At 47.1% G+C, this 24,599-nt stretch overlaps 13 protein-coding genes across 13 annotated transcripts; 6 read left to right on the forward strand and 7 right to left on the reverse strand.

The window, feature by feature from the left end:
• Positions 1-75: 75 nt before the first annotated feature.
• N7479_008810 (dual specificity protein phosphatase family protein) lies at positions 76-792 on the forward strand (the record flags this gene model as incomplete). Its single annotated transcript, XM_057256503.1, has 1 exon — positions 76-792. One exon carries the CDS (start codon positions 76-78, stop codon positions 790-792), a length of 717 nt encoding a protein of 238 aa, XP_057103961.1.
• Positions 793-1,218: 426 nt separating this feature from the next.
• Positions 1,219-2,523, forward strand: N7479_008811 (NAD(P)/FAD-dependent oxidoreductase; the record flags this gene model as incomplete). Its single annotated transcript, XM_057256504.1, has 1 exon — positions 1,219-2,523. One exon carries the CDS (start codon positions 1,219-1,221, stop codon positions 2,521-2,523), a length of 1,305 nt encoding a protein of 434 aa, XP_057103962.1.
• A 569-nt stretch (positions 2,524-3,092) lies between these two features.
• Positions 3,093-4,130, forward strand: N7479_008812 (putative zinc metalloproteinase; the record flags this gene model as incomplete). The annotated part of the gene is made up of 1 exon (XM_057256505.1): positions 3,093-4,130. One exon carries the CDS (start codon positions 3,093-3,095, stop codon positions 4,128-4,130), a length of 1,038 nt encoding a protein of 345 aa, XP_057103963.1.
• Positions 4,131-4,286: 156 nt separating this feature from the next.
• Positions 4,287-5,662, reverse strand: kat1 (putative 3-ketoacyl-CoA ketothiolase (Kat1); the record flags this gene model as incomplete). Its single annotated transcript, XM_057256506.1, has 3 exons — positions 4,287-5,291; positions 5,357-5,537; positions 5,592-5,662. 3 exons carry the CDS (start codon positions 5,660-5,662, stop codon positions 4,287-4,289), a joined length of 1,257 nt encoding a protein of 418 aa, XP_057103964.1.
• A 576-nt stretch (positions 5,663-6,238) lies between these two features.
• Positions 6,239-7,939, reverse strand: N7479_008814 (uncharacterized protein; the record flags this gene model as incomplete). The annotated part of the gene is made up of 9 exons (XM_057256507.1): positions 6,239-6,359; positions 6,406-6,589; positions 6,662-6,740; positions 6,800-7,156; positions 7,214-7,319; positions 7,388-7,431; positions 7,484-7,613; positions 7,671-7,858; positions 7,937-7,939. 9 exons carry the CDS (start codon positions 7,937-7,939, stop codon positions 6,239-6,241), a joined length of 1,212 nt encoding a protein of 403 aa, XP_057103965.1.
• A 1,479-nt stretch (positions 7,940-9,418) lies between these two features.
• N7479_008815 (zinc-binding alcohol dehydrogenase family protein) lies at positions 9,419-10,498 on the reverse strand (the record flags this gene model as incomplete). Its single annotated transcript, XM_057256508.1, has 1 exon — positions 9,419-10,498. One exon carries the CDS (start codon positions 10,496-10,498, stop codon positions 9,419-9,421), a length of 1,080 nt encoding a protein of 359 aa, XP_057103966.1.
• A 310-nt stretch (positions 10,499-10,808) lies between these two features.
• N7479_008816 (uncharacterized protein) lies at positions 10,809-11,747 on the forward strand (the record flags this gene model as incomplete). The annotated part of the gene is made up of 1 exon (XM_057256509.1): positions 10,809-11,747. One exon carries the CDS (start codon positions 10,809-10,811, stop codon positions 11,745-11,747), a length of 939 nt encoding a protein of 312 aa, XP_057103967.1.
• Positions 11,748-12,452: 705 nt separating this feature from the next.
• Positions 12,453-13,520, reverse strand: N7479_008817 (uncharacterized protein; the record flags this gene model as incomplete). Its single annotated transcript, XM_057256510.1, has 2 exons — positions 12,453-13,381; positions 13,445-13,520. 2 exons carry the CDS (start codon positions 13,518-13,520, stop codon positions 12,453-12,455), a joined length of 1,005 nt encoding a protein of 334 aa, XP_057103968.1.
• A 261-nt stretch (positions 13,521-13,781) lies between these two features.
• Positions 13,782-15,262, forward strand: N7479_008818 (DASH complex subunit ASK1; the record flags this gene model as incomplete). The annotated part of the gene is made up of 4 exons (XM_057256511.1): positions 13,782-13,872; positions 13,932-14,038; positions 14,091-15,069; positions 15,132-15,262. The coding sequence occupies 4 exons, from the start codon at positions 13,782-13,784 to the stop codon at positions 15,260-15,262; spliced, it is 1,308 nt and encodes a 435-aa protein (XP_057103969.1).
• Positions 15,263-16,038: 776 nt separating this feature from the next.
• Positions 16,039-16,543, reverse strand: N7479_008819 (uncharacterized protein; the record flags this gene model as incomplete). The annotated part of the gene is made up of 2 exons (XM_057256512.1): positions 16,039-16,224; positions 16,280-16,543. 2 exons carry the CDS (start codon positions 16,541-16,543, stop codon positions 16,039-16,041), a joined length of 450 nt encoding a protein of 149 aa, XP_057103970.1.
• A 3,635-nt stretch (positions 16,544-20,178) lies between these two features.
• Positions 20,179-21,036, reverse strand: N7479_008820 (HIG1 domain-containing protein; the record flags this gene model as incomplete). The annotated part of the gene is made up of 1 exon (XM_057256513.1): positions 20,179-21,036. The coding sequence occupies one exon, from the start codon at positions 21,034-21,036 to the stop codon at positions 20,179-20,181; it is 858 nt and encodes a 285-aa protein (XP_057103971.1).
• Positions 21,037-21,484: 448 nt separating this feature from the next.
• N7479_008821 (transcription factor SPN1) lies at positions 21,485-22,989 on the reverse strand (the record flags this gene model as incomplete). Its single annotated transcript, XM_057256514.1, has 4 exons — positions 21,485-21,734; positions 21,785-22,263; positions 22,317-22,399; positions 22,473-22,989. The coding sequence occupies 4 exons, from the start codon at positions 22,987-22,989 to the stop codon at positions 21,485-21,487; spliced, it is 1,329 nt and encodes a 442-aa protein (XP_057103972.1).
• A 422-nt stretch (positions 22,990-23,411) lies between these two features.
• Positions 23,412-23,791, forward strand: N7479_008822 (uncharacterized protein; the record flags this gene model as incomplete). Its single annotated transcript, XM_057256515.1, has 4 exons — positions 23,412-23,424; positions 23,489-23,520; positions 23,580-23,646; positions 23,754-23,791. The coding sequence occupies 4 exons, from the start codon at positions 23,412-23,414 to the stop codon at positions 23,789-23,791; spliced, it is 150 nt and encodes a 49-aa protein (XP_057103973.1).
• Positions 23,792-24,599: the final 808 nt, after the last annotated feature.

A 24,599-nucleotide genomic window follows, 5' to 3' on the forward strand; every position in this document is an offset into this window, starting at 1 on the left:
CCCGGAAACAATCTTAACTATAGCCATCTGTCTTCCTCAGTCTTGAAGGCAAAGGAAGAACGCGAGCAAGCTATAATGGATGAAAGCAGAACAGGAAAGGATATCGAAAATGAGAGGAACAAGAAGTGGAAGATGGCATTCACGGCCCGGATGAGGCAGATTGTCCCTGGTCTCTTTCTTGGAAATATTGAGGCATCGCACAAACGGGATATACTTCAAGAAAATCATATCAACGCAATTGTCTCTCTTACCAATGCTCGATGGGTATGGTGGAACTCTGCTACAAGAGAGGCAGGTATCCCAGAGCATCGTCACAGATGGGTTCAGTGTGCAGACTCGTCAACGCAAGACCTCCTTGCTTATATGAGCGATATTTGCGACTTTATCGACCAAATGGTATCTCCTGCTCTTTCCTCATTGTCCTCTTTGCCTGTCGACCACAAATATACTACAAATGATGAGCCACGCGGTACACCTTCGGAGGCGATATTAATACACTGTGATCTTGGTATATCACGCTCGCCGACAATCATTATCGCATATCTTATGCGCAAACTCCGCATCCAGAGAGTGGACATATTGAATTTTGTCCAATCCAAACAAAAAGTCAAACCAAGCCCGAATCTTACTCGTCAACTTGAAGTTTGGGAGGAGACTGGATATCAAGTATGGGAGAACGAAGATAGGACCATCCCCAAAGCTCCATACAAAGTGTTTCTGGAAGATCGTGCTGCGCTTTTGAAAAAGAAGGGGCTAACCGGGAATGAGCCACTCGCACCCCAGAATCTTTAATATCTACATAGAAGGGGATATCTGGCATGATCTGCCCCAAAACTGCAATCCAAACACAATCAGAAGCACCTAAGCATCATCGTCTGTTGACAGACTATCTCTGCATACCCATACTCAAAATTAAGAAGCGATATGCGAAGGCGGTAAATATATGTGTTTTACATTCTTATTACAATTATGTACAGTCAACCCTCGTTAAAATGGAAAGATTATAAGACTTCCAAACTAACGGGGTTTATAAAATAGCGGGGCCGGTTGTAACCGGATACTATATTTGCTCTCTAATCTTTCTATTTGAACGGGGTTTGAATGTACGAGTCACTGTGGACCCAAACTCCTAAATGTGGGATTTGATCCCCGAATGGTTTTGGAGGGGTACTAGATATATATAGCTTAGTCCTTTTAAAATCTGAGCATACCTTCAAGATGCCGTCCACCCTGAATATTGCGCAATTGAATAGCGATCCCTCTTCTCGCCGGATCATTATTGTTGGAGGAGGCATCGTCGGCGCAGCTCTTGCCTTCCACCTTTCCAAGGCCCAAAATGAAAATCATATCATACTCATCGACAAAAGCCTCGATACCCTATTGGGTTCCACCGGTCACGCTCCAGGATTCGTTGGCCAACTCAATGAGTCGCCTGTGTTGACTCAGTTGGCCAAAGATACCGTCCAGGACTACCTCACAATCCCAGGTGGCTTTGAAACAGTCGGCAACTTGGAACTTTCCTCTACACCTTCTGGGTTGGAGACCTTAGAGCGCCGGCAGAAAACGGCACAGGGGGCTGGTCTACCTGCGGAACTTCTCACTCCAGAGGCGGCGGCTGCTCTTGCCCCGGACTTTATCGATGCCAACTCGATTAAGCACTGTCTGCATTTCCCATCAGACGGAACCGCAAATGCAGGCGTCATTACTTCCTACTATGTCGACCAAGCGCGCGCCAGAGGGGTGGATTTCCTGGAAGCTGCTGTAACAGGCTTTGCCACCAAGAAGGACAACGAGACATCGGAAATAGCCACCATTAAGACCGCTAGTGGAGATATCAATGCGGAAGGCAGTACTGTGATTCTCGCCACTGGCATTTGGACATCTCTCTTGATTGGCAGCGACAACACCCCTGTTACGCAACTTCCAATTCCAATTGTCCCCGTCGCACACCCTTACACCTTTACTCCTCCTCGGGCTAGACGTGTCGGTACCCCGTACCCATTCGTTCGCTGGCTGGACCATCACGTCTATGCAAGGGACCATGGAGCTCGGGATGGTCTAGGCAGTTATGATCATCCCCCAATGCAGCTTGATCCGATTGAAAGCGCGATTGGAGCTTGGCCACCAAGCTTCGATCAAGTGCTGTCAGACGCTTCTTCGAACTTGAAGAACGGGAGTGAGTTCCAGGTCCAGGGACAGAACGCAGACCCAGAAGCGCCTTGGGTGGCGGACAAGCCATTCAATGGTATCTTTTCTGTCACGCCTGACAACTTACCCTTCGCTGGCCGGGTTCCTGATGTTGCAAATCTATGGCTTGCTGCAGCTATTTGGGTTACAACTGCTGCTGGTACTGCTAAGCTGTTGGCAAGAGAGATTCTTGGCGATGGTGAGCATTCGACTACTTCAGAAGACAAGGCTCTCATGGATGCCCTGAATCCTTCACGTTTCCAAGGCATTGAAGCCGATTTGCTTCTGCGACGATCGTTGTCGAAATATAACGATATCTATAACCGAGAGACCTAGGCTGGTTTGAATGACTCAAATTCTCTTGAGGGTTGAGCTATCTTCAATAAGCATTATGCTTCTTTAAATTGACGGCGCTGATAAAAAGCAAGGCGTGCAAGATGACTTCAACCCAATGGCCTTGGGATTAGCCAGCAGTTGAGAGATTACTCTGATGATCCAATGTATATTCCAGTGCAGTTGTAGTTATGTCAATTACACTCGTATCTTGAAATGTATGGGTCCAATCAATGGTGTTAAAATCTCTGTATTGCAGTATCCGTTTTCCTAGCAATTTATATGGATAGCGGATTACTAATTCAAAATTACTGCACAACCTGGATTAATTAAATCCCCGGTATGCCGGTCTGTATGCTCCGACAAGTTATTACTGCCTGAGGCATAATTTCACATGAATTCCATATCACGTGCTATCTGCTTATCTCCGTGCTGACAAACCTAACCCCGTGGAACCGGGTCGAATTCGCCAGCGCCTGCCTATTTGGGCCATATAATCGGATTCTTCTTTATCGCGACTTCCTCTCTCACGAGCTCTTCCTCTACAATCACCCATCTAATAGTACGCTATAATGGACTCCCCCAAGGAGCTAACCGTCCACCACCATGGAACCGCGCATATCATCCAAGTCTCTGCCTCGGCAACATTACAAGATCTCTCGTCGGAGATAGAGCGCGTCCTAAACATCCCTATCGACAACCAAAAGCTCCTCATAGCCCCAAAGCCAGGAATGCAGAAAGCACCCTTCCCACCAACTCTCCTCGACGCAATTCTCCAAACCTCCTCCCCAAAGTTCAAGATCACCCTCCTCGGCACCCCCGCCAAAGCAATCGCCGATCTGCACGAACAATCTGCTAGCGAACAACGACGGCAAGAAGCACGAGCTTCCGCCCTAAGCGCCGCAAGACGCAACAAACAAACACCATCCTCCAGCCGTAGCGGCGGCGTCCATACAATCTCCTCCTCAAACAACAACTACACCTTCCACCGTCTCCTCCCTCTATCCTATCTCCCGAACCCAGACCGCTCCCTCGACTTCCTCAAACGCCTCCGTGATGACCCAGGCATCCGCGCCGCAATGACAAAGCACAAGTTCTCCGTCCCGCTCTTGACGGAAATGAATCCTGCAGAACACACGACGAGCGAGTCGCGGACGCTAGGTCTGAACCGGAATAAAGGCGAGGTTATTGAGTTGCGTTTGCGAACGGATGCTTATGACGGATATCGTGATTACCGGACTATTCGGAAGACGCTGTGTCATGAGCTTGCGCATTGCGTGTTCGGGCCTCATGACCGTGACTTCTGGGATTTGACGTCGCAGATCGAGAAGGAAGTTGATCGAGCTGATTGGAAGTCTGGTGGAAATCAGTTGTCTAATCAGGAGTTCTACAATCCTGGTGATTGGGATAGTGCGCAGGGTGGAGAGGAGTTTGTTGATGAGTGTGGGTGGACTGGTGGAGAGTTTGTCCTTGGTGGATTGCAGGGCGACTCGGCTGGAGGCCAAGGTGCTTCTGGCGGGACGTTGTCTCGTAGGGAAATCATGGCACGGGCTGCGGAGGAGAGGATGAAGAGGGAGAGTCAGGCCGGGAAGCAAGATGATGCTAAGTGATATCATGGATGCTTGTTTGGCACGTTATCTTTTTTCATGATTTATGAGTTCTCGCTTTAACCTACATAGCCTTTGATACCATTCAGTTGTAATTAACTCATTTCTGTACATTGAAATCATATATTTTGTCGCATAATTAGACTAATTCCGGGATATCTACAACTGTTCGTTGACAAAGAGACCAGCCATACCCTGTCCAGTTCCAATACACATGGAAGTGACCAAAATCTTGCTCTTTGTCCGGCGAGCCTCGCTCAAAATGGTTGCGATCTGGCGCGCACCTGTTGCGCCGAGCGGGTGACCAATGGCAATAGCACCACCACGAGGGTTGACCTTGGCGTGGTCAAGGCCAAGGTTGTTAACACAGTAGACGGCCATAGAGGCGAAAGCCTCGTTGATCTCGAAGATATCGATATCATTCTTGTCAAGCTGGAACTTGCTCAGCAGCTTGGGGATAGCGGCAGTTGGGCCGATACCCATAACGCGAGGGGGTACACCAGCAACGGTAGCACCACAGAACTTGGCAAGGATAGGCTGATTGAGCTCAATAGCCTTGGAGCGGCGCATGAGAAGAACAGATGCGGCACCATCGGTAACCTGACTGGAGTTTCCACCAGTGGACTTGTCACCGAACTCGGGGAACGCAGGGCGAATCTTAGAAAGCGACTCGAAAGTAGTACCGGGACGAATGCCATCATCACGGGTCAGAGTCACCTCCTTAACCTCGCCAGTCTTGGGGTCCTTGACCTTGACAGTAATGGGAGCAATCTCATCATCGAACCAGCCGTTGTTCTGAGCAGCCTCAGCACGACGGAACGACTCAGCGGCATATCGGTCCTGCTTCTCGCGGGGGATATCGAAGTCCTTTCCGACGTTCTCGGACGTCTGGCCCATGGGCTGCATGCAATCGGCAGCCTCCTGGTTGCGCAGGACTTCCTCGTTGAATGGCCTCTCCAGGCGGTCGTTAGCGGCGGACATCAGCTCGGCACCAAGAGCGATACCGATGTCGATGGCGCCCAGCTGGATCTGGTTCGCAATGTCCTGCACAGCCTTCAGGCCAGACGCGCAGAAGCGGTTCACTGATGAGGCGCCGGCTGTGTGGGGGATGCCGGCAGCAAGAGCGGCGGCGCGGACCATGTAAGCGGCTTTGCCTTCGCCGACCTATCTTAAATGTTAGAACATGTCATCTATAGATTTGTGGAGTGGAGAAAAGAGATTAAACGTACGTTTCCGAGACAGACATCCTCGATCAGAGCAGGGTCAATCTGTGACTTGGCCAGAGTCTGCTTCAACAGGGCGTAAACGATGTAGTCCAATTCTGAGTCCTTGAATCCGCCCTTGCGCGCCTTGGTCAGCGGTGTGCGGATTGCTAGGGTGATGACCACATCGTCGGGGTTCTTCTGTGTACTGCGTTTGCTTGTTAGACTCGCAAAACACAACTGAGTTCGTCTGAGGGCTTACATAGCGGCAAGGCCGTTGGTGGCGCCGGGCTTGAGGTGGCTCAGGAGCGAGCTTAAACGATCTGCGGCCATGATGTATGTAGGTGAGGAGACTGGATAAGTTAAAGTCAGCTGCTATTCTTTTCCGTAGCTTGTATTTATTCAAGAAGTAAGCTGTTGGCATATATGGAAGTCTTTCGGTGAAGGTTAATGCGGGGAAGCTTCCAGGTGCGGAGACTTGGGCGAGTGAAAGAAAAAAGACAAACAACTCGAGCTCTAAGGAGTGGACTTACAAAATGTAGAGGAAGGTGGATAGGAAGAAACAAAGTAAGCGAAAAGGAGGAAGAGAAGTTGAAAGAAGTATATGAAGAGAAATAGGTTTCCACTTCGGGCTACTGGCCGAGACGTGCCGAGGCACATTTCGCCTATCAGGTAATCCGACCAATAAGTACCCGGTACTTCTAGGTTGCCCCAACGCTCCTTATTGCATGAAGTACCTAGTACCTCAACAGATCTCGTCAGTTCTGTGACTTTGCCTGTCGAGATGCCTAGGTAACTGTCGGTCAAATTATTAATCACATTCTTAAAATGATAGTTAAATGACTATGCTCAGATGATAAATTCGTGCGCTGCTATCAGAAGAATAAGGACTAGGTTCTCCAAGTACCGCTAATATGTGTCCACCATCATCTCCTTTTGCAGCCAATGCTCAAAATTTCCCTCGTGGGCTTTGGGATCATTATCTTCCCAGTTGTAAGAGCCATGGTGATAATTCAGAATCTCGGAATACCTTCAAAATATAAGCATTGATACGCCACATGTTGGGAAATACATACATTTTGCTCTTCCATTCATCTGCGGTCATTTCTGAATCTAATAGAGACCAATCAATTTCTTTCTGGCACTCGGGTTCGTCGGTAGAATCGTGATAGGCCGAAACGTATGGATGGGTTAGGGCATCTGTCGCTGTGATTCTCTTTTGTGGGTCTAGATTAAGCATTTTCTTTAAGAGATCAATAGCTAGCAAAGTCAGTATTATTGGTGGATAAAGCGGGAGGCACTTCATATCAATTAAGATTTCAACGGGCATACCTGCAGGGTCAACATCTCCCAGAACAGCTGCAAGTGGCCGGGGTTTTGTTTTAGGTAGAGAGTTCACAAACTTCATCGTCTATAACTTGTAGTCAGCATCTTTTGTTCAATATCCAAATCAGTCTTTAGAATTCATACAGTTTCGCTGTAAACCGTCTCCATAATCTCTTTGGGTGGCTTCCCAAACATCTCAGTGATCAGTCTGAACTGATGCATGTTGTCTTTGCCCGGCAAAAGAACTTTCCCTAGGAGCATCTCTGCCACGATGCAACCAGTACTCCAAATATCCACCGCGTAACTGTATCTCTGCCAAGTCAACATGATCTCTGGAGCACGATAGTATCGTGTGGAGACATAACCAGTCATTTGATGATCTTGTTCTCGGGCTAGACCAAAGTCGCAAATCTTCAAGTCGCAGTTTTCGTTGACTAAAATGTTGCTAGGTTTGAGATCACGATGGATCACACCAGCAGAGTGGATGTATTTCAACCCTCGCTGAGATAGTCAGCTACATCTGCATTTAAATCTTTGACATGACTTAGGTAAACATACCAATAATTGATAGGCGAAGAACTGGATGAACTTGGTCTCCAATGGCTTCGACGCTGTTCGGATCAAATGATGAAGATCTGTCATACAGCAGTCCATCACAAGATAACTAAATTTTAACATGTTTAGTATAGTGGTATAGTGGTATTTTGGGAAATAGAGAAGTGATTCACATACAGATCTTCCGCCGGTGAAATGAAGATATCTGTCAAGTTGATCAACTGTTGACGGTTAGTCTTCGCATTCATACTTGGTCTCCCTTTCCGCACATACATTATCATGCTTTAAATTTGTCATTAAATGAATCTCACGATACGTGCGCTTGATCAAAGCAGGATGCTCAAAGGGATTCTTTATCTTTTTTATGGCAACGATTTGGTTGGCCATTGAATCACGCGCCGAGCTAATACTGGTCGTTAGTGGTCTTACAATACGAATAGAATATACGAGGGGGATATACCATATCACTCCAGAGGAACCAATACCTCGCGCTTGCAAGTCTTTATACCTGTCGGTAGTTTGAAGGGCAGTGCCCATGATTTGATGTGTAACGAATGTAGCCATGGTAGCAAAGTTGCAGATGTGAAAAAGATGATTGCTAGAAAGGAAAAGGAATGCTATACTCTTGTTACTCTTATTACTCTTGTTCTACTATAATTAGTTGTGTACTTCCCGAGCCTCCGGGGACGTGTGGCGGCTACGTCATTGATAATGTGGATTGTCTACCATGTGTTTTGCCAATTGGTTGTTCAACGAGTGTTTTATATGGAATTTCCAGATTGATTCCTTGGAAGGTTCTCCACATTCTCCACGTACAAAGTGAAGTTTACGAATTGTCCCGGATATTTTAACCGTCCAATGTCAGTAAAGTCTCCACATAGTATCCTACAAGTGGCCCCCACCTGGCATTACTTTATGTGTTTTGGAATGCAGACACTCATTTCCGATTGGTTCTATTTCGCAATTGCGTCAATTATGTCCCAGGGAGTTGGATGTTTACTTTGATTTGTCCGACGTTAACATTAATGGCATTTCTAATTCCCTAAACCAGCCTCAGGGGGTATCAAAACCGGATATTAGCATACCCTATTCGTTCACAGCCACACATGGGAGTTGATGTCAGAAAAATGAAGATCGGGCTTTGTCTTTGAACTTGCTTCATATGCTGGTCAATGCGAATGGACAATGTCACATCACATGTAAAGCGTGAGTTCTCGAAGGGCTAAATCGCAGCAGTATTTCTAGGGAATTGTTAATCGCACCCCCCCCTGCCTGATTTTACTGTACCGCCTTCTCAATTAGGCGCGACCAATAATTCTGCCATAGTTTCTGCCGCTCTATTTTTGTACTACTATATATTCTGTCACCACCATAGTAATTCTGGTTTATATCGTAAAGAATACGCTATTTGAATCAGAACAAATCGTATATTATTATTGATTTATCTATTGATCTACTCTACGAATTGATTATGCTAGTTCACAGATACCTCCCTGCGGACGTTTTGCTCCTCTATATCACTGTCCTCCGGTCTCGGTATTGTTGCTCTCCTCAGCGTCCTGAGTAACAAAAGTGACCTAATTTTGTATAGGGTTTATATACAAATTGTAGGTAACTGCTGTCTACTGCCATTGTATAGGGAGTTTACTAGGAAGGCGGTGTATAAGAATTAGAAGGTGGTGTAGAGAACGGTAGGCAGATTCAGGCGGCGAGGCAAAAGCGGTACCCAATTGGGAAGGCGGTACTGAAAAATTAGGCAGGTGGGGGGGGGCGGGGGGGTGGGTGCAGTAGGAGAGGGGGTTTGCGATTAACAATTCCCTATTTCTAGGAGCATTGCAAGTTCAATAGAACTTTTTGTACTTCGATTACGAGAGAGCATAGATAGACCCTCTATACCTTATATCGCATTAACATAAATTGTAATCAAGCTCAAATCTAGAGCCAAACAACACTGTGCATTGAATACCCGTATTTTTCGGCAAAGCCATCAGACTTCAGGATTCTAGGAATGGATAATCGAGATCCACTGAGGAACTCTTGTCGTCGCTTCTACAGTCTAGTCCTACCGTAGCTCTCTAGTTAGTCCCACCCGGTGAGTCAACAACATCTAGCATGGTTAATAGTCAACAGTGTATGATGGCAGTCAAATACATTCAAATGTTATTAGTCGAAGATTCTGCAATACAACTAATGGCCATAAAAGTCTATTCATGAAATATCTATCACAAGTTTTGTTCCCCGAACTTCGCCTTTGCGAAGTTTGTCAAGGCCGTTCAATATCCCGTCAAACCCTCCTTTTATGGTTGTAATAGGTGGTGGTCTCACGACATCATGACAGAGTTGGCCCAAATCAGCGTAAAATTGACGAAGAAGATTGTGATCGTTGGGCACAATAGGAAACGCCGGGCCTAAGGGTGCGAGAAGAGAAAATTCGAGGCCAAAGGCAGTAAAAACCATGAGGAATTCGTACTCAATGTCCGATTTTTTGGGTTTTCCTTGGTCAAGCAATGTTATAACTCGCCCTTTTTTCAATACCTGGGCACAGAAATGAGACGAGTTCCCTTCTGAAAAGCAGTCCACGGCTTTTGTGATGTCCGGATAGGCTTTGGATATCTCGCTGATTACAGCCGGGGCTTGATAGTCGAATACAGAGTCTGCACCGTAGCGTTTGACGAGATCAAAGGACCGTGGTGATGCTGTCACTACCACATGAAGGCCCGCTCTTTTGGCAAGTTGGATGGTAAATAGCCCTACATTAGAAGCACCAGAGTAAATCAATATTTGCAGGTTTTCAGCCGATTTCGTTTTTGAGCCCGTGATGACATCATCCCAGGGGATTCCAAGACGAGCCAGTGCAAGCATTGCAGTGACTGCTGGAATCCCGTATGTTGTAGCCTCGGAATTTGTCACTCCATGGGGTATCTTCCAGGCTAGTTCCGCATCGACCTTCAAGTATTCTGCAAACGAGCCGACGTCAGGATATTGACCGCCGTGCACAAAGCCGGCTACCCTGTCCCCAATCTTCCAAGAGTTCGCCTTGTTTTTGCCAACCTCGACCACCTCGCCAGCATAATCGCAGCCAATAACACTCTTGTTTGGAGACAAGAAGTCGATGTTTTTAAAGTCGATAGGGTTAAGTGCGATAGAACGCACTTGGACTAGTATTTCCCCATCGGTAATTGTGGGAAATGCTATGTCTGCGACTCGGGCACATTGACCGAATGAAGAGCCGGACGCCAAATTGAGCATCTGCCACGGCATTGATCGGTTTGTCACGAGAGCTTTCATCGTGGTTGACCGTAACAGAAAATGGGCAAGTAGAGAATAGGAAGACGGATGAGTTTTCGCCACAAGGATTCGCTATGATAGTCAAAACAATAGAATAATTAGTTGGAGAATAATTTGCAAATCTACTTTAATAGCTGATCGGCCTAACTCCAACGTCCGACGGGGTAGATCCCGAGGCTCCATGGTACGGGATGTTGAATAATCAAATTCAGAAGTTAGTCATCCAATTTTCTATATAAGGTATGGTAACTTTGGGTATAAGAAAGAGTACATCTTGCTCACTTGTTTTTACTTTCTTTACGACGCCTCGATGTCCTTCCTCTTTGGTACTGGTCATTCTTTTGACCCTGAAAAAGACATTCCTGACCTATCTGGGAAAATTATTCTGGTGACTGGGGGAAACAGCGGTCTCGGAAAAGAATGTATCAAACAGTTGGCGAAGCACAACCCCAAAAAAATATACATGGGCGCCCGCAGCATCAACAAAGCCCGTGAAGCGATCCTTGATATCAAAAAAGAAGTTCCTTCCGCAGAAATTGTCCTTCTTGAAATGGACCTCGCCTCCTTCTCCTCCATCAGCGTTGCAGCGGACGCATTTCTGTCTGAAAATGACCATCTCGATATCCTAATCAACAATGCCGGAGTGTTTGCTTCCCCGCCAGGTTTGACCAAGGATGGTTACGAGATTCAATTTGGCACGAACTACATGGGCTCAGCACTGCTCACCAGACTGCTTCTACCGTTACTTGAAAAAACTGCTCGTATCCCTAAGAAAGACGTTCGCATCGTGAATATTAGCTCTGAGATATATCGATCGGCCCCGAAAGGGGGACTTCTTCTCAGTCAAGTGAAGACTCCCCTTACCAAAATCAGTACTATGGCCCGCTACGGTCAATCGAAACTTGCCAACATATACTTCACACAATCTTACGCCAAACGATATCCCAACATCAAATCAATTGCACTACACCCAGGACTTGTTCGGACAAGCATCGGTGATGGAATGACAGCAAACCCGATCTTTTCTTTCATCTTCAATCAATTCAACAGAGTGGCCGCGGTTGATATTCCCACAGGCACGCTGAACCAGCTGTGGGCAAGCACTGCCGACCCTACTAAAGTCAAGAGCGGTGCATACTATACCCCATTCTTCAAGGAAGCAAACGGGACGGCAATCATGCGCGACAGTGGCAAAGCGGAGGAGCTATGGCAATGGACAGACCGTGAGTTTCGAGAGCATGGCTTTTAAATTTCATATCAACAGCCAGAGCAAGCACGCTCTGCTGCGAGTTTGGTGAAAATCGCAGTGGAACAGGACCGGGCAAAAGCTAAATTCAATACATCAACTAACCAATTCTCTACATAATGATATTGATTCTATGCAAATCGGAGCAAACCCGAGGTATGTATATGTAGTTGTCGGTACATACCTATTACGTAGTGATATATAAAGTATACTTGATGGGGTCTGGAAATCCTGAGCATTCCAACTAATAGTGGTACAAGCTGTATATAGGCTAAAAGGTTGTCCGATGCTAAAATATCAAAGGCTTTTTTACTTCCCTGAACCAGGTATCTAAACTGGGTGTTGTTAGCATACCCTATTCGGGTTTAAAGCCACACACGGGAGTTGATCTCAGAAAAGTAAAGATCGGGCTTTGCCCTTGAACTTCTTTTTATACTGGTCATTGCAAATAGACAATGCCACATCGCATGTGAAGTATCCGTTCTCGAAGGATCAGATTACGGCGGTATTTCTAGGAGCATTTTAATTTCAATGGAACCCTTGGTACTTCAATTAGAAGAGCGCATAACCCCCTGTACCTAAATTTGTATCGCATCGACAAAAATTGCAGCCAAGCAAAACCAAATCCAAACACCGAACACCATACTAGAGAGATCCCTGAGCGAGTAAAGCACATCCATTCATCTTATCCATGAACTCTTGAGTGCATTAGAGCAACCGATGATGTCCAGCATCCTCGTTGCTAATTACGCTATCCACATCAGACCATGCCGGAGTAGCCACACCACCGACAGATCGCCCGCCAAGATCACTAAGGCTATCATCTGACGTTTCATCCTCGAATCCTCCCACATGGCTGAAACTTCCACCGGTAGAAGGAGCGGCCGAAATATCATCATGAGAATGAACACTCCCGTGACCGAAACCACCTAGCTCAACAAGACGGTCATGTTCATAGGTTCTGCTGCTTGGTGTATCGGGGTGCGCATAAAATACCGGCTGGTGGTCTTCTGTGTGACTAGAGCCAGAGATAGATAAGGGAGAGTTGGGAGAGAACGGATCAAAGAGACCTCCCTCGGGTACTTCAGACCTGGGCGTAAACTGAATAATAGATTCGGAAGGATGGTTCGAGATAGGGGACGAGGGAATATCGAGATGTAGCTGATTCCGACCCAGCGTAGTCGAAGACACGGCCTCGATTTGTTTCCCACCTCGGCGGAGGGGCTCTGAATTGCCCAGGTCAACCCCCGTTGAGTTAGCAGTAAATCCTGTGTTGGGCTGAGCATCATATTCGTCATCTTTTTGTTTACGCAGGTTGCCCTCGTCGTCGACGAGAGCATCAAAGCTATTAGAAGGCCGGCCTGGCCGGTTGGACTTCCGTCGTGATTCAAGGAGCGCTCCTCGCCGCATAATCTCTGCACGAGCAATCCGTCTGCGTTCTTCGGCAGTGTCGCCAGTCTCCTCAGTCATAGAAATATCTTGCCTCAATGGTATCTCTTGAGGCTGGACCTCATCGCCGAGTTTGTGCAGAGCTAAGGCGATCTTGCGCCGCGAGGTGGTCACCCATTGCTGAAACTGTGGCGACTCGTAAACTGCAATTCCGGCTGCTACAAGCACGGAAACAGTGATAATGATTCCTGCATGAGATGTCAGCCTCACCATCTACATACATAGTGGGGAACTGATAAGGACGAGTACACCGCCCGGATGATCCGGGACGCCGTCGTCGAAGTTCAGGAAGTGAAAGGCCATACCTTTTGCGAGTGGTGCTGGCATGATGAACCCGAATATTGTGTCTTCCCTTGTGGATGTTTTTGAGACTCACCTTGGTCATGCCATGGAGTGAGTGGAAAGAGTTGATTGGTGATGCCTGCGCCTCGTCCTTACATTATTGCACGTGATCCGATAACCCCTTATCGCCGGCCCTAAATGCACACCGCTTTGGACAAAGTTCCCCGCGCGTCTCAAAGTGATAGACGCGATTGCAAGCTCCCATCTCTTGACTCAATTGTACAATTGAAATTGAATGATACAATCATGTCTCGCCAACCTTCGCAAGCCCAACGGCCATTGTCCCTCACCGAGGAGCTTGAGAAATTGGAACAGTCCATCACCCTTACACTCCAAGGTAGGGCAAAAAAGTAAACAAAACAGTCCAGCAGACCGCTCATCACCATGTCTATACAGAGATCGACCACAATTTCAGTCAAGCTCATAGGATCGTCACTACGAGTATATTGCCTCTGGTAGAGCAATATACCGAGCATTCCCGAGATGTCTGGGAAGGTTCTAAGGTCAGCGCCACCAGCACATGCAGCTATAGACAGCTCTGCTAACTTTCTACAGTTTTGGAAGCAATTCTTCGAAGCTAGCGCGAACGTATCTCTATCCGGCTATGAAGAAAGAAACACCGATGAAGAAACGATGGAGGACACCACAGCCACAGAAGAAGAGTTGTCCGCCGACATAACCCAAAGCACCAGCCTCGACGAGACCATGTCCCACGAGACGCCCTCTTCCCAACACCATGAAACACCCCGCCGTGATCAGGCAGATGACCTTGATCTAACAGATCTCGCAATATCTTCCCACAGCACTCCACGTGCTCCAGGCCACCACTACGAGCCCGACGAAGACATGACAGCCTCCTCAATGGAGTACTCGTCCTCTTACGAAAACCTAAGAAGACAAGTCAACGAATCCGAACCACCCTTCGACCTCCCCGAATCCTCGACCCTCCCATCTACACCAGGCCGACAGCTCTTCTTCCCACGCGGCGTCTCCGCCACAACCCCGATGTCATCACCATTCCTCCCGCCCGCGTTACAGCAAACCCAAGACCGTCGATACCAGAAGACCTCGGACCCGGTACTACACCAAATGCTCGACAAGACATACCGGGTGCAAGCCACGCCCCTCGGCAAGGGATTCCGGAATGTGGGTGGGGGTACGAACACTCGATCCAAGTTCAACGTCACCACACCGAAGCCAGCCGAGGCTGCATCCAAGTATGGATATGACGACTCACCAATTTCCAGCCCGGAGCCTGAGGTACCACAACTCCACTCGGAGATTTTCTCATCGCCCATCAAAGGCATCAATGATACTCCGGGCACGAACCGCAAGCGACGGACTAGCAGCAATCGCATGGGCGGTATTCCCAGACCTGGCATCAGTGTTCTGACGCCTGCTAAGAAGTCTGCGGGCAAGTCTGCTATGTGGGATAGCGACGACGATTTTGATGACGACGATGAGGACCTCGGGCCAAGTCCTCCTAAGACAATGCAGTTCCACATTCCGCAGAGCCGGCTGATGAGAACGCCTGGTAAGATGTGTTCCCTTTGCTATTTGATACCACATTCGTACTAACTTCCTTCGCCCTGGTAGCAAGAGAGGCTTCTAAACGCATCGTGACCGATTTACTGGCTACGGCTGGAGCTGGTGATATTACAGATGATGAAGACCAAAGTCCAAGTGTGATCCGCCGCATGGAGCGCCTGGAGGATGAGACTTTCTAAGTCGTTAATCAAAGAAATACAGCTGAGAATAGGTCTGTTGTCATCGATCTGGCATTTCTTTTTCCATGCCCATTATGTTCTGCTACACTGCCCATATTACACCATAGCCCTCAAATACCTATGTATATTACTACAGAAAATAGTTGGCCACTCTGCCATCGAGAACATAAGTATATTGGCCCAAAATGACATTTGGGAGGCTACATGTAAGAACCCTCCGATGTTCTTTTTGGATGTCTGCACACGAAGGGGGCGGAAAGCATAAACTATTTAGACGACGTTTGTTTACTGGAATAGCGGACACGGCCAGGTATAAACCTTTATACTATAATTTATACTAAATTTAGGTTTCCTAGCGGCTTACCTAGGTTAATTTTTATGTCGATCTAGATTATAGGTCGTGCGGAAGCCTCATCTAGATCTTGAAGTTGGACGTTGCCATTCGAGATTGCAACGGCAATGGTGTCCTAGATGTTGCAAAAAAGGAGGGGAAACGAGATATCACAGCTATACTTACTACGGTGATTAGAGCAGCAATCGAGGTATTGAGGGAATTACTGGTTTGGAGTGTTCATTCGTCTTGCTTGTATGAAGAAATACTGAAATTTTTCAGTTCTTGTGATTGACCTTATATAACAGATAGAAATAGACAACATGAGACACTTTGTCACCGAGACTCTTTAGTGCTAAAATATGCAATTGAAGTTGCCGACAGCCCATTTGGTTGCAAATGATTCACGGCATTGTCATTACTGCAGCCGTTGAAGATTGATTCCTCAGTAGATAGCTCGCAACAATGCCTTCAAAAAGCCATCTGCTTTGGCAGCTGATTTGGGAAAAATTTTCTCCGTTGCTCTGGTATAGGTTCTTAGAGCAGTGGCACTGGAGAAATGCTTGACTTTTTTGCCCGTTCTGCGCGCGTCAACCAAATCAACCAAGTTTACGTGAACTTTGGCCAATGCCTTTTTTTTTAATTAGCATTGAGGAAGCTGGAGACGAATCGGATAATCCATTCACCTTGCGGCATTTTGTAATGCTTTCGATGGGTTCAGAAATGTCCAGCTCGATACATAGCGCCTGCCAGTTTTCCAACTTCGTAGGATCGGCTCCATAATGTACATTGAATTCGGCAACGAGAAACTTTGCCCTTTCCTGTTTATATACTTTGGAATCTTTCTTCCAATTCATTTGATTTGCAAGGCGGGCAAATTCGACATTTGCGGATACAGAAGGGGCTCTTTTGAAAGTCGGAAAACGTAGAAAGTAATCGGAGTTCTCCATGATGGAGACAAAATCATAAGCAATTTTGAATCCTATGAAGTCTTCCATGCCACTGATTAAATAATATTACACCTCGTCCAGTATGCCTTGCCATGAGGCTTTTCCGAGACGGCTCAGTACCCATGCACGGATGCCTAACACAGATTAAGCGCCTGCTGTGGCAGAAGCCTAGGACTTCCAAGGTTGTTCGGAGAAACTACTAAAACTAAATATTCACCAGTCGATATGAGACACGTCATTGCAGCGTGCAGATGGCGTAGGAAGACAGGTCAATAAGCGGGGGATATGATAGCCAACACCTTGGAGGCTGAGCTCTTAGTTATGACAAATGTCTATGGATAGCCTCACTGATCATATGGCGATATTGTCACAATACACCTTTAGACGCCTGAGCCTCAAAACACTAGAGTCGCTTATATGGCTGGTGGAAAGCATAAATAAAGTTATTGGGATTGGCGTGTGTCTCAAAGGTGTTAGCAAGTTGCTGCGTCTACGGAGTACATACGTACCTTTTAACCGACTCGGCCAAAACTTCTCAGCAACTGTAGTAGAGCAATCTAATTAAAATTTACCAACGTGGCAGCTCTTTGAGACCACACGGATTCATATATTGAAAACCAAAGAGCGAATCAACTGAAGGCAGGAAATGTCATTGCAAATATTGGAAATAATGCTGAGCCTTGCACTAATGCAACCTCATGTGCTGAGCTCCGCCCCATTATCTATCTGCCTCCCTGTCTGCCTTCCTGTCTAGATCGTTATCTGTCTTGCTGTCTAGCTCGCTGTCTATCTTGCAGTCTGCCTCGCTGTCTGCATGCATTACAGTATATGAAGTAGTTTTAGTAACTAGTAATATGAGTATTCGATTGGATTGAATGTACGATAACCACATTACGGAACATATTCTACCTGCGTCTCCGGAACCAGCCGTTCTCTCCGCATGAGAGATTATTCCTAGTAGTGAGTACGTTCTCCAGCGGCGCAGGCGACGCCATCCTAACGGCATCCAATTGCCTCCACCAGGAGTTGATGAGAGAGAGAATGGCGATATTGGTCATGTATTTGGACGACAATTTGTGGAGTATTTCACCTCCAGACGTGCGAGTGAGGGCGCACGTTGGTGTGTTTTTATTTGTTGGGAATCATTCGATAAAAGATTCGTCGAAACCTTCGATGCTCCATTGAGCTCGGATGAGCTCAAAAACGAAAAGCTAATGTTTAAGCTCTTGGTACTTATATTTTACCGCCAGGGACGCTTTTATAGACAATGGGTTTATGCAACAGTTCCCGAGCAAGCCAAGGTAAGTTGAGCCGCTCTTTGCGCTATAGATGTAGGATATGTCTGACTAGAAGACTATAGATACATCCGCTTGGTGCTCCTAATCCCGCCGGTCACAGGCCAACCAGAGGCTTGAGTTTATCATGGCCCCAGGCGGCTTAGCCTCGAATGTGGGTAAATCACGAATACAGCATTGCACGGAGTACAACAGCACCCGCACTTCTGAACAAACTACAAATTACATGAACATGTTGTAGTCCTGTGGATTCTTATGTCTTGCCCAAAGCTAATACAATGCCATTTTTGGAAAACCCGAGATTGGGCCCTCTTTATAGCAATACTTCACAGACACAAACGGACTGACTGGGTTCAAGTTTCCTTTGCCCTCAATCTATCGCCAGGATTGACTGACTGAAAACAATTTTGTTTCCCATGGTCTTTTTATTGCCTGCATCTGCCCCACAATTCCTAGTCAACAATTTCCTGCTTAATTTCACCGCATTGAAAGATGGCTTGTCTAAGCGCTACTGCCGCTCACAGCGCGCCGTTTTTCCTCGCCCCAAGGATAGAAGTCATCGGAAAAATGTCGAAGCTTGCGCAAGAAATTATCATGTTCTTGCTTTCTTTTGAAAGGAATAATCCGTCCATAAATGCGGTAGTCAGCATGCGGAATATGTAACGTCCGCGCGTGAGGATCCAGCTTACATTTCATTCTCGACTCTCGAGACCCGGTAAATCTCATGAGGAAACTGCTCGTCCAAGGGACCCGAATGTTCCATCCTATTAATGTCGATTATGATGTGAAATCTCGGGTTTGCTTGAGGCGTCACAGGACTCGGAGGTTGGAGATGCCAGAAATGCCAGCCTTGTTCAGTCTCCTCAGGAAGGCGTCCACTGTATGCAAGGAAACATTTCACACATTCGACGATATCCGAGTAGGACATGCGTGGAAAATTGCTTTCTTGCAGGCGTAGGATTACTCGCTTGGGAACCATCGGAAGAAGAGGATCAAGAAAGGAAATGAAGATGTCGGACAGGTTTGAAGGAGATCTAGAAATGCTGGGACCCACTATTGTTTATATGTATCACATACCAGGTGTTAGTGGGCCCCAGCGGATAACAAATTCGCACCTGGTCATAAACAGCAAGCTTTAGGTGTATTTTGTATAGCAAGTCTATACAAAAAATACTTATAGCCAAAATTGTAACCTCTCAACCTTTAAGCCAGTTCAAGTAAAAAAAAAACAAATATTGTATATAAAAGTTTAATCATTCTCTTACTGGAGATACTAAAAGACATCGTGCAAGTGAACGATTCACTGTCCCTGCATTAATATTTTTTACATAAGGTTATATAACGCTTTATTATATTAGTACCGCTCTGCTTCAAGGTTAGATATAGCCCTTAGTGCAATACTATAAGTCTGATATATAACAATAGGCTCGCATTAGGATCGTCTTCCATTCTCAGAATATATATGTACCACAAAGTGGACGAACACCGCCGCAGCCTGAAAGTCACGGATATCTATTTATAAGGATAGCACGCCGAGAAGCAGAACCACTCGTGCTTGGACTCATTGTGTAGTCCAGACTATAGGAGAATTTAGAAAGAAAGAAGGAAAGGAAGGAATCGCCGATTGAATCGCCGATTAGCAGACTCCGCTTGAGTGAGAAATCGTTCCACGTATCGTTTCAGCTGGATTTGCGTCCGATAATTATTCGTCGGCCATAGTCGGCGGGAGCAATAGGCCTTGGTTTGTCAGGGGGAGAAATAATGAACATAAACCGGAGGATGGGGACAATTACTTCTAAAAGCGGCAGTAGCCTAAAGAGGGACTCAAGATAGAACGGGTTCTCTATCTATAACTCATACAACTTTAGCCTCACTCTTGATAATCTTACTGGTTGGATATACCGCTTAATTTACTACTCAAATCCATTACTTAAATTTATCGTATGTACTTGAATTTGCTACCTAATGTACCTAGTACTTGTAACATTTGATGACGTCATTGAGTATCGGGGCAATTTTCTGATTCATTTCCATTAAAGTAGAGAAATAGAGAGGGCACAGCCTGTATAGTATTATCATACACCTTGAAATTGTAAAACAAATGTCACTTTTAGGGGAAAACCCTCGAGACATGGACAAGAAGACAAACGCTTAAGAGATCGTAGGATATGTACGGGCAACGAAGGCCAAGCAATGTCAGCCGCTCCTCTCATTTATTATTCTTGTCCAATAGAGATTTCCGGCTCTTGAGGAAATAGAAAGAAAGTGGGCGGCGATGTCTGCAGTAGACGTTGGTCAAAGGCGGTGGTGGGGAGGGAGCAAGAAGGAAGAGAGTGATATCTAGGAGCTCTTGGTCTTGTTTTTGGTCTTGGAGTCCTTTTCATCATCACTCTCCTCGGACTTTGACTCCTGCTGCTTGTGTCCATGTTCATGTTCATAGAGAGACTGGTGCTTGGAGCTGAGGCGCTCCTCCTCGGCAGCAACCATATCCTTCCACAGATCGCCTTCCTTACTATTACCACCATGGTGAACAGGCTGCTCTTCAACTTCCTCGACCTTATTCTTGGCCGCATCAGCCTTCTTCTTTGAGTCCAGCAGACCCTTGCCACGACGCTGATCCGAGATCTCGAATGCAGCCGAAGCACAAAGCACACCGAGCGTCAGACCCTGTGCGTAGACACGAGCCTGGACAAGCTTCTGCTGGCCAGTGAGACCGGGGATGCGACCAACGAGCGCGAACGAGCCAACCATGGATGCGATCCAGGTGGCGGTAATGATTTTGTATTTCTCGCGACGGGCGAAGGCAGAGGCGCGGTCGACGAAGCTGAGACCGCGGACCTCTTCGGCGCGGAGACGCTCTTCGCGATTCTCATACCATTGGTATGCGGCGTTTTGCTCATTCTCGTACTCGCGCGAGGCGTGGTCGGCGGCGATGATACCAGTGAAGGTACCGGAAGACGTCACCAGGAAGGCTTTCATTGGGACGGTGAGGTTGCGGATTGTGTGGTAGCGACGTGAGGCGAGTAGGACACCTGCGAAGCCGCCGGCGAGACCTAGGAGGCCACCGACTGTGCCGCCTCTGACGACGGAGCTATTTGGGGGGTTCTTATCAGTATGGGCTGATGATAGGGAATTGGAGGGTGTAGGGATTGTGTACCTGTAGTGAGCTTCTTCTTGTTCTTTAGTAAGGAGTTTCATTGTGTGAGGTTGTGTATATTCTTTGAATTGAAATGGAGGAAGAAGGTGAAAGTGTTCGATATAAAACCAAAAAAGCAAAGGCCGGATCGCATGACGTGGGTTAGCGGGATCTGCTCTTTTTCCGGGTTGGCCCCCCGGCGATGACTCGGTCCTGCACGGAAGAGACTTGCCGGATCGAACCTTTGGGGGGTTATTCTATATATCTAACACATATTGAGAATTTAATTGGATGTACTTTGGTTGTTTCCATATGACGTTAATTTAGTAACCTTGGAAAGACTCTGCTGCTTATTCTGCTGCTTATTTCATCGGAATGTGAAGGTGTCACACTCCCAAATCCCTATTCAATCCCCGATTGATCCCGAAACGCCCCCAAACACCGCAAAATTATTTCACATAACGAAAGTGGCCAAAGCCAGGTTGGAAAAATAATAATTTACAGCCGAATTTATCGACGAGACGCCTTGCGTGCCGCAGCCTGGCGGGCTTGCATCTTGCGGAAACGATCCTCGCCACTGGAACCCAAGGGGCGCGCAAACTGAGTCTCGCGCACAGCTGTCTGGCGCGGAACAACAGTATAGCTGACGTTGGTACGATCGACACGAGCACGGTTGAGGAGGCGGGGAGGGAGCATCGCGAGGGCGCGGGCTTCGGCTTCGATCTCCTCGGCGGTGGGAGGAGCGCGTCTGACAACTTTCCTATAGGGGCATTAGTGAGTGATAACGGGAGTGTATAGCAGTGAACATACGTAGGATCATAATCGGCCTCCTGGTAGACTCGCTTCGAATAATCGTCGCTGCGCTGGAGAATTGGTCGTGTCCACTCCGCCAGCAACTTCTCTGCCATCTCCTTGATGCGACGCTCGGTGCGCTTGCTCTTGGTGTAGAAGACAACCACTTTTCCAATGCCACTGGCGATCAAAGCATCCTTGTTGATAGGAAGCTTGGTAAGGGCGGTCAATAGGTCGCGCTGGATGTTGTAGGCGGGCATCGCGCCATCGTCCAGGGGCTCGAGGAAGAATCGAACGGCTTCCAATAGGTTGATCTCTGGGTCGACCAAGGCGCTGGTGTACTGGTTGCGGTTGAGGAGCATGATGACTTCGGGGAGGAGCTTGAGCTTGTGCATAGCTGGTTTTCCTTCTTGGCGATTGATTGCATCCATTTGCGCTGCGTGGGTCATGCGCTTGCGCATATCCTCGATTTCAGCATCTGCCATAGATTCCAAATCCTAAGACAGTTAGTAAACGTAGGTGAGTACGTGTCACTCGGCGCAAAACATACAATGCCATCCTGCTTGCGGAAACGTCTCTTCGCTGGCTTCTTCATCGCTTCATCCATAGCGCGATCAAGGGCTCGGCGACGTCCTGATGATTGAAACCCAGTTAGTACAAACTGTATGGAGCGGAAAACCAGTTGCCAGTAAAGAGCAGAACATACGGGTCTCCGGGTCAAGAGTCTCCTCATCTGTTTCGGGCTTATCCTCGCGCTGCTTGCGCTCACGTCGGCGAGATGGGCCTCCTTCATCGCCTCCCTCCTCAGCTCGGCGACTCTTCTTCTCGCGACGACCTTCCTTCCGGCGCGGACGAGTTTCGCCATCCTCAGTGCGCTTGCGCTTGTGACGACCAATGAGCTTCAGGTTATCTTCATCAATAGCAAGTTGTGGGCGGTCCTCGACGTCAACATTCTCTGGGTCGAAGTTGTCGAATTGTGCCTCGTCAACCTCGGACAAAATAGACTCGTCGTCTGAAAGCTTGTCGTCATCAACTTCGTCGTCATCTTCATCACGTGGCTCATCCTCATCGTTCTCTACCACTTCCTTGCTCCCAGAAGTAGGTTCGGTGGAGTTCTGGCGCTCATTATCGTCACTAGCAACCGGGGTTGCGACTTGCTCGTGGACTTCGGGCTCGGGGGAGGCAGCGGGCGAGGCAGCCTTGCGGTCTGGCGAAGCAGACATGGCGGTTCAGATGGTGGCAAATGTAAAGAGATGGGTTAAGAACAAAGGTGAGAAGATGTAGAGATCAGTCAGCGGAAGTATCGCAAAGAAGTCACGGTACGTTATCTGCGTAGGTGATCCCGACGCCTCTCCGCAAAATCAATCAATGCTCTGCAGATCCAAGCAATTCAGATAGGATGTGGAGGTAGGGGTTAGAAAGAGAAGCGGAGCAAAAGCTTCTCACAAAATTAAGTCGACAGAATTCAGGTGGGATGAGGAGAGGGTAGTGAAGGCAAAACCTCAAGAAGTCAAGGAGAGCGGTGGTCTGTGCTCGCGTGATTTATTTCTCCAGTCCGACCTAAGCACATCTTCGCAACATTCAACTCTCACAACATCTATTATCTGAACTCATTTTCCACTTTTTATTCTTTATCACATTCAAAATGTTTGCCCCAGGTATGTCCCAATCCCATGCCTCTTTGCTCCGCCAAGCCCGAGTTGACGATATAATTCTGTTAAGGCCAAGAACAGATCTCTAAGGAAGAGATCAAGGTCAGCCTCACGCCATGACCTTTGCCCCAAGTGGCATCCGATACTAACATATTTTACAGGCTGGTGAGATTGAGGCCAGCCAGACCATCCAGATGGCTATTGCCGGTGGTTTCCTCCTCTACTTGTGTAAGTCGAGTATCTGGTCCGCAAAGCCTCGAAAGAGCAGACAAACCTGAGATGAGTCAGAAAAGAGTTCAGTGGATTGAAAACTAACATGGTTATCCAATACATAGCTCCCTTCGCCGTCGAATTCGTCCGCAAGTTCCTTTAAGCCGGTTGACCCGTCTTCCGCTCTCTTTCTTGCCCTTCCCGGACTGTAATCGACGAATTGCTGGTTATGATTTCGCGATGACATGCAGAAGAATTGGATGATTTTTTTTTCACCATTGGCATACTTTTTTTCCAGCCACAATTGGACAAGATCGAGCATGGGCACCTAATCTATGGAAAGCTCTTGAAGCTCATCTACTATAACTTTTTGGTCTGCTGGATAGTGTCGGTTGGGTGATGTATTACTATTGTGCATTTGGTTGTTATCGTTTGTGTTTTGTGAGATATAGAGCAAATCAAAATAAGAAATTGCAATATATCAGTTTTGCAATCTACGTCTTGCCAGGTTGACGGGTGAGTAATGAGCCCACAGGCAGAGTGAAGGAGTATTCTATGGTATATTTGACATGTGGTATCATTTATACCAAGACCTGATGTTTCACAGCTAGCATTTCAGGCCTGATTTGATATGTGACTCTCGAGGATGACGATATCGATTTATGTCTCGTGTCAGCGTAACGCACGCTTCTTCATATTTTATGCATAACTTCCTATGTTTGAATATACAACAAAACTCTAGCTGGTTTCAAAGTAGTACTCGGTGGTACTAGAGATCTAAGATGTTGTGTAACTCGCAACAAGATGTGATTAGTGTATGTTGTACGGTGTATCCTCGGATTATACAGTGTTATTGATCTCCTTCTTCGACTCATAGCTATAGTCCGTTAACCAAGAATATCTTTCTTTGCGTTGTTTGTACTGCATGGTAGAAACAGAAACCGTAAATATCCAACGTTTAGAGATGTCAT

This window comes from Penicillium vulpinum, assembly GCF_028829585.1.
Source record: "Penicillium vulpinum strain IBT 29486 chromosome Unknown utg000004l_segment0_segment0, whole genome shotgun sequence".
Lineage (NCBI taxonomy): Eukaryota > Fungi > Ascomycota > Eurotiomycetes > Eurotiales > Aspergillaceae > Penicillium > Penicillium vulpinum.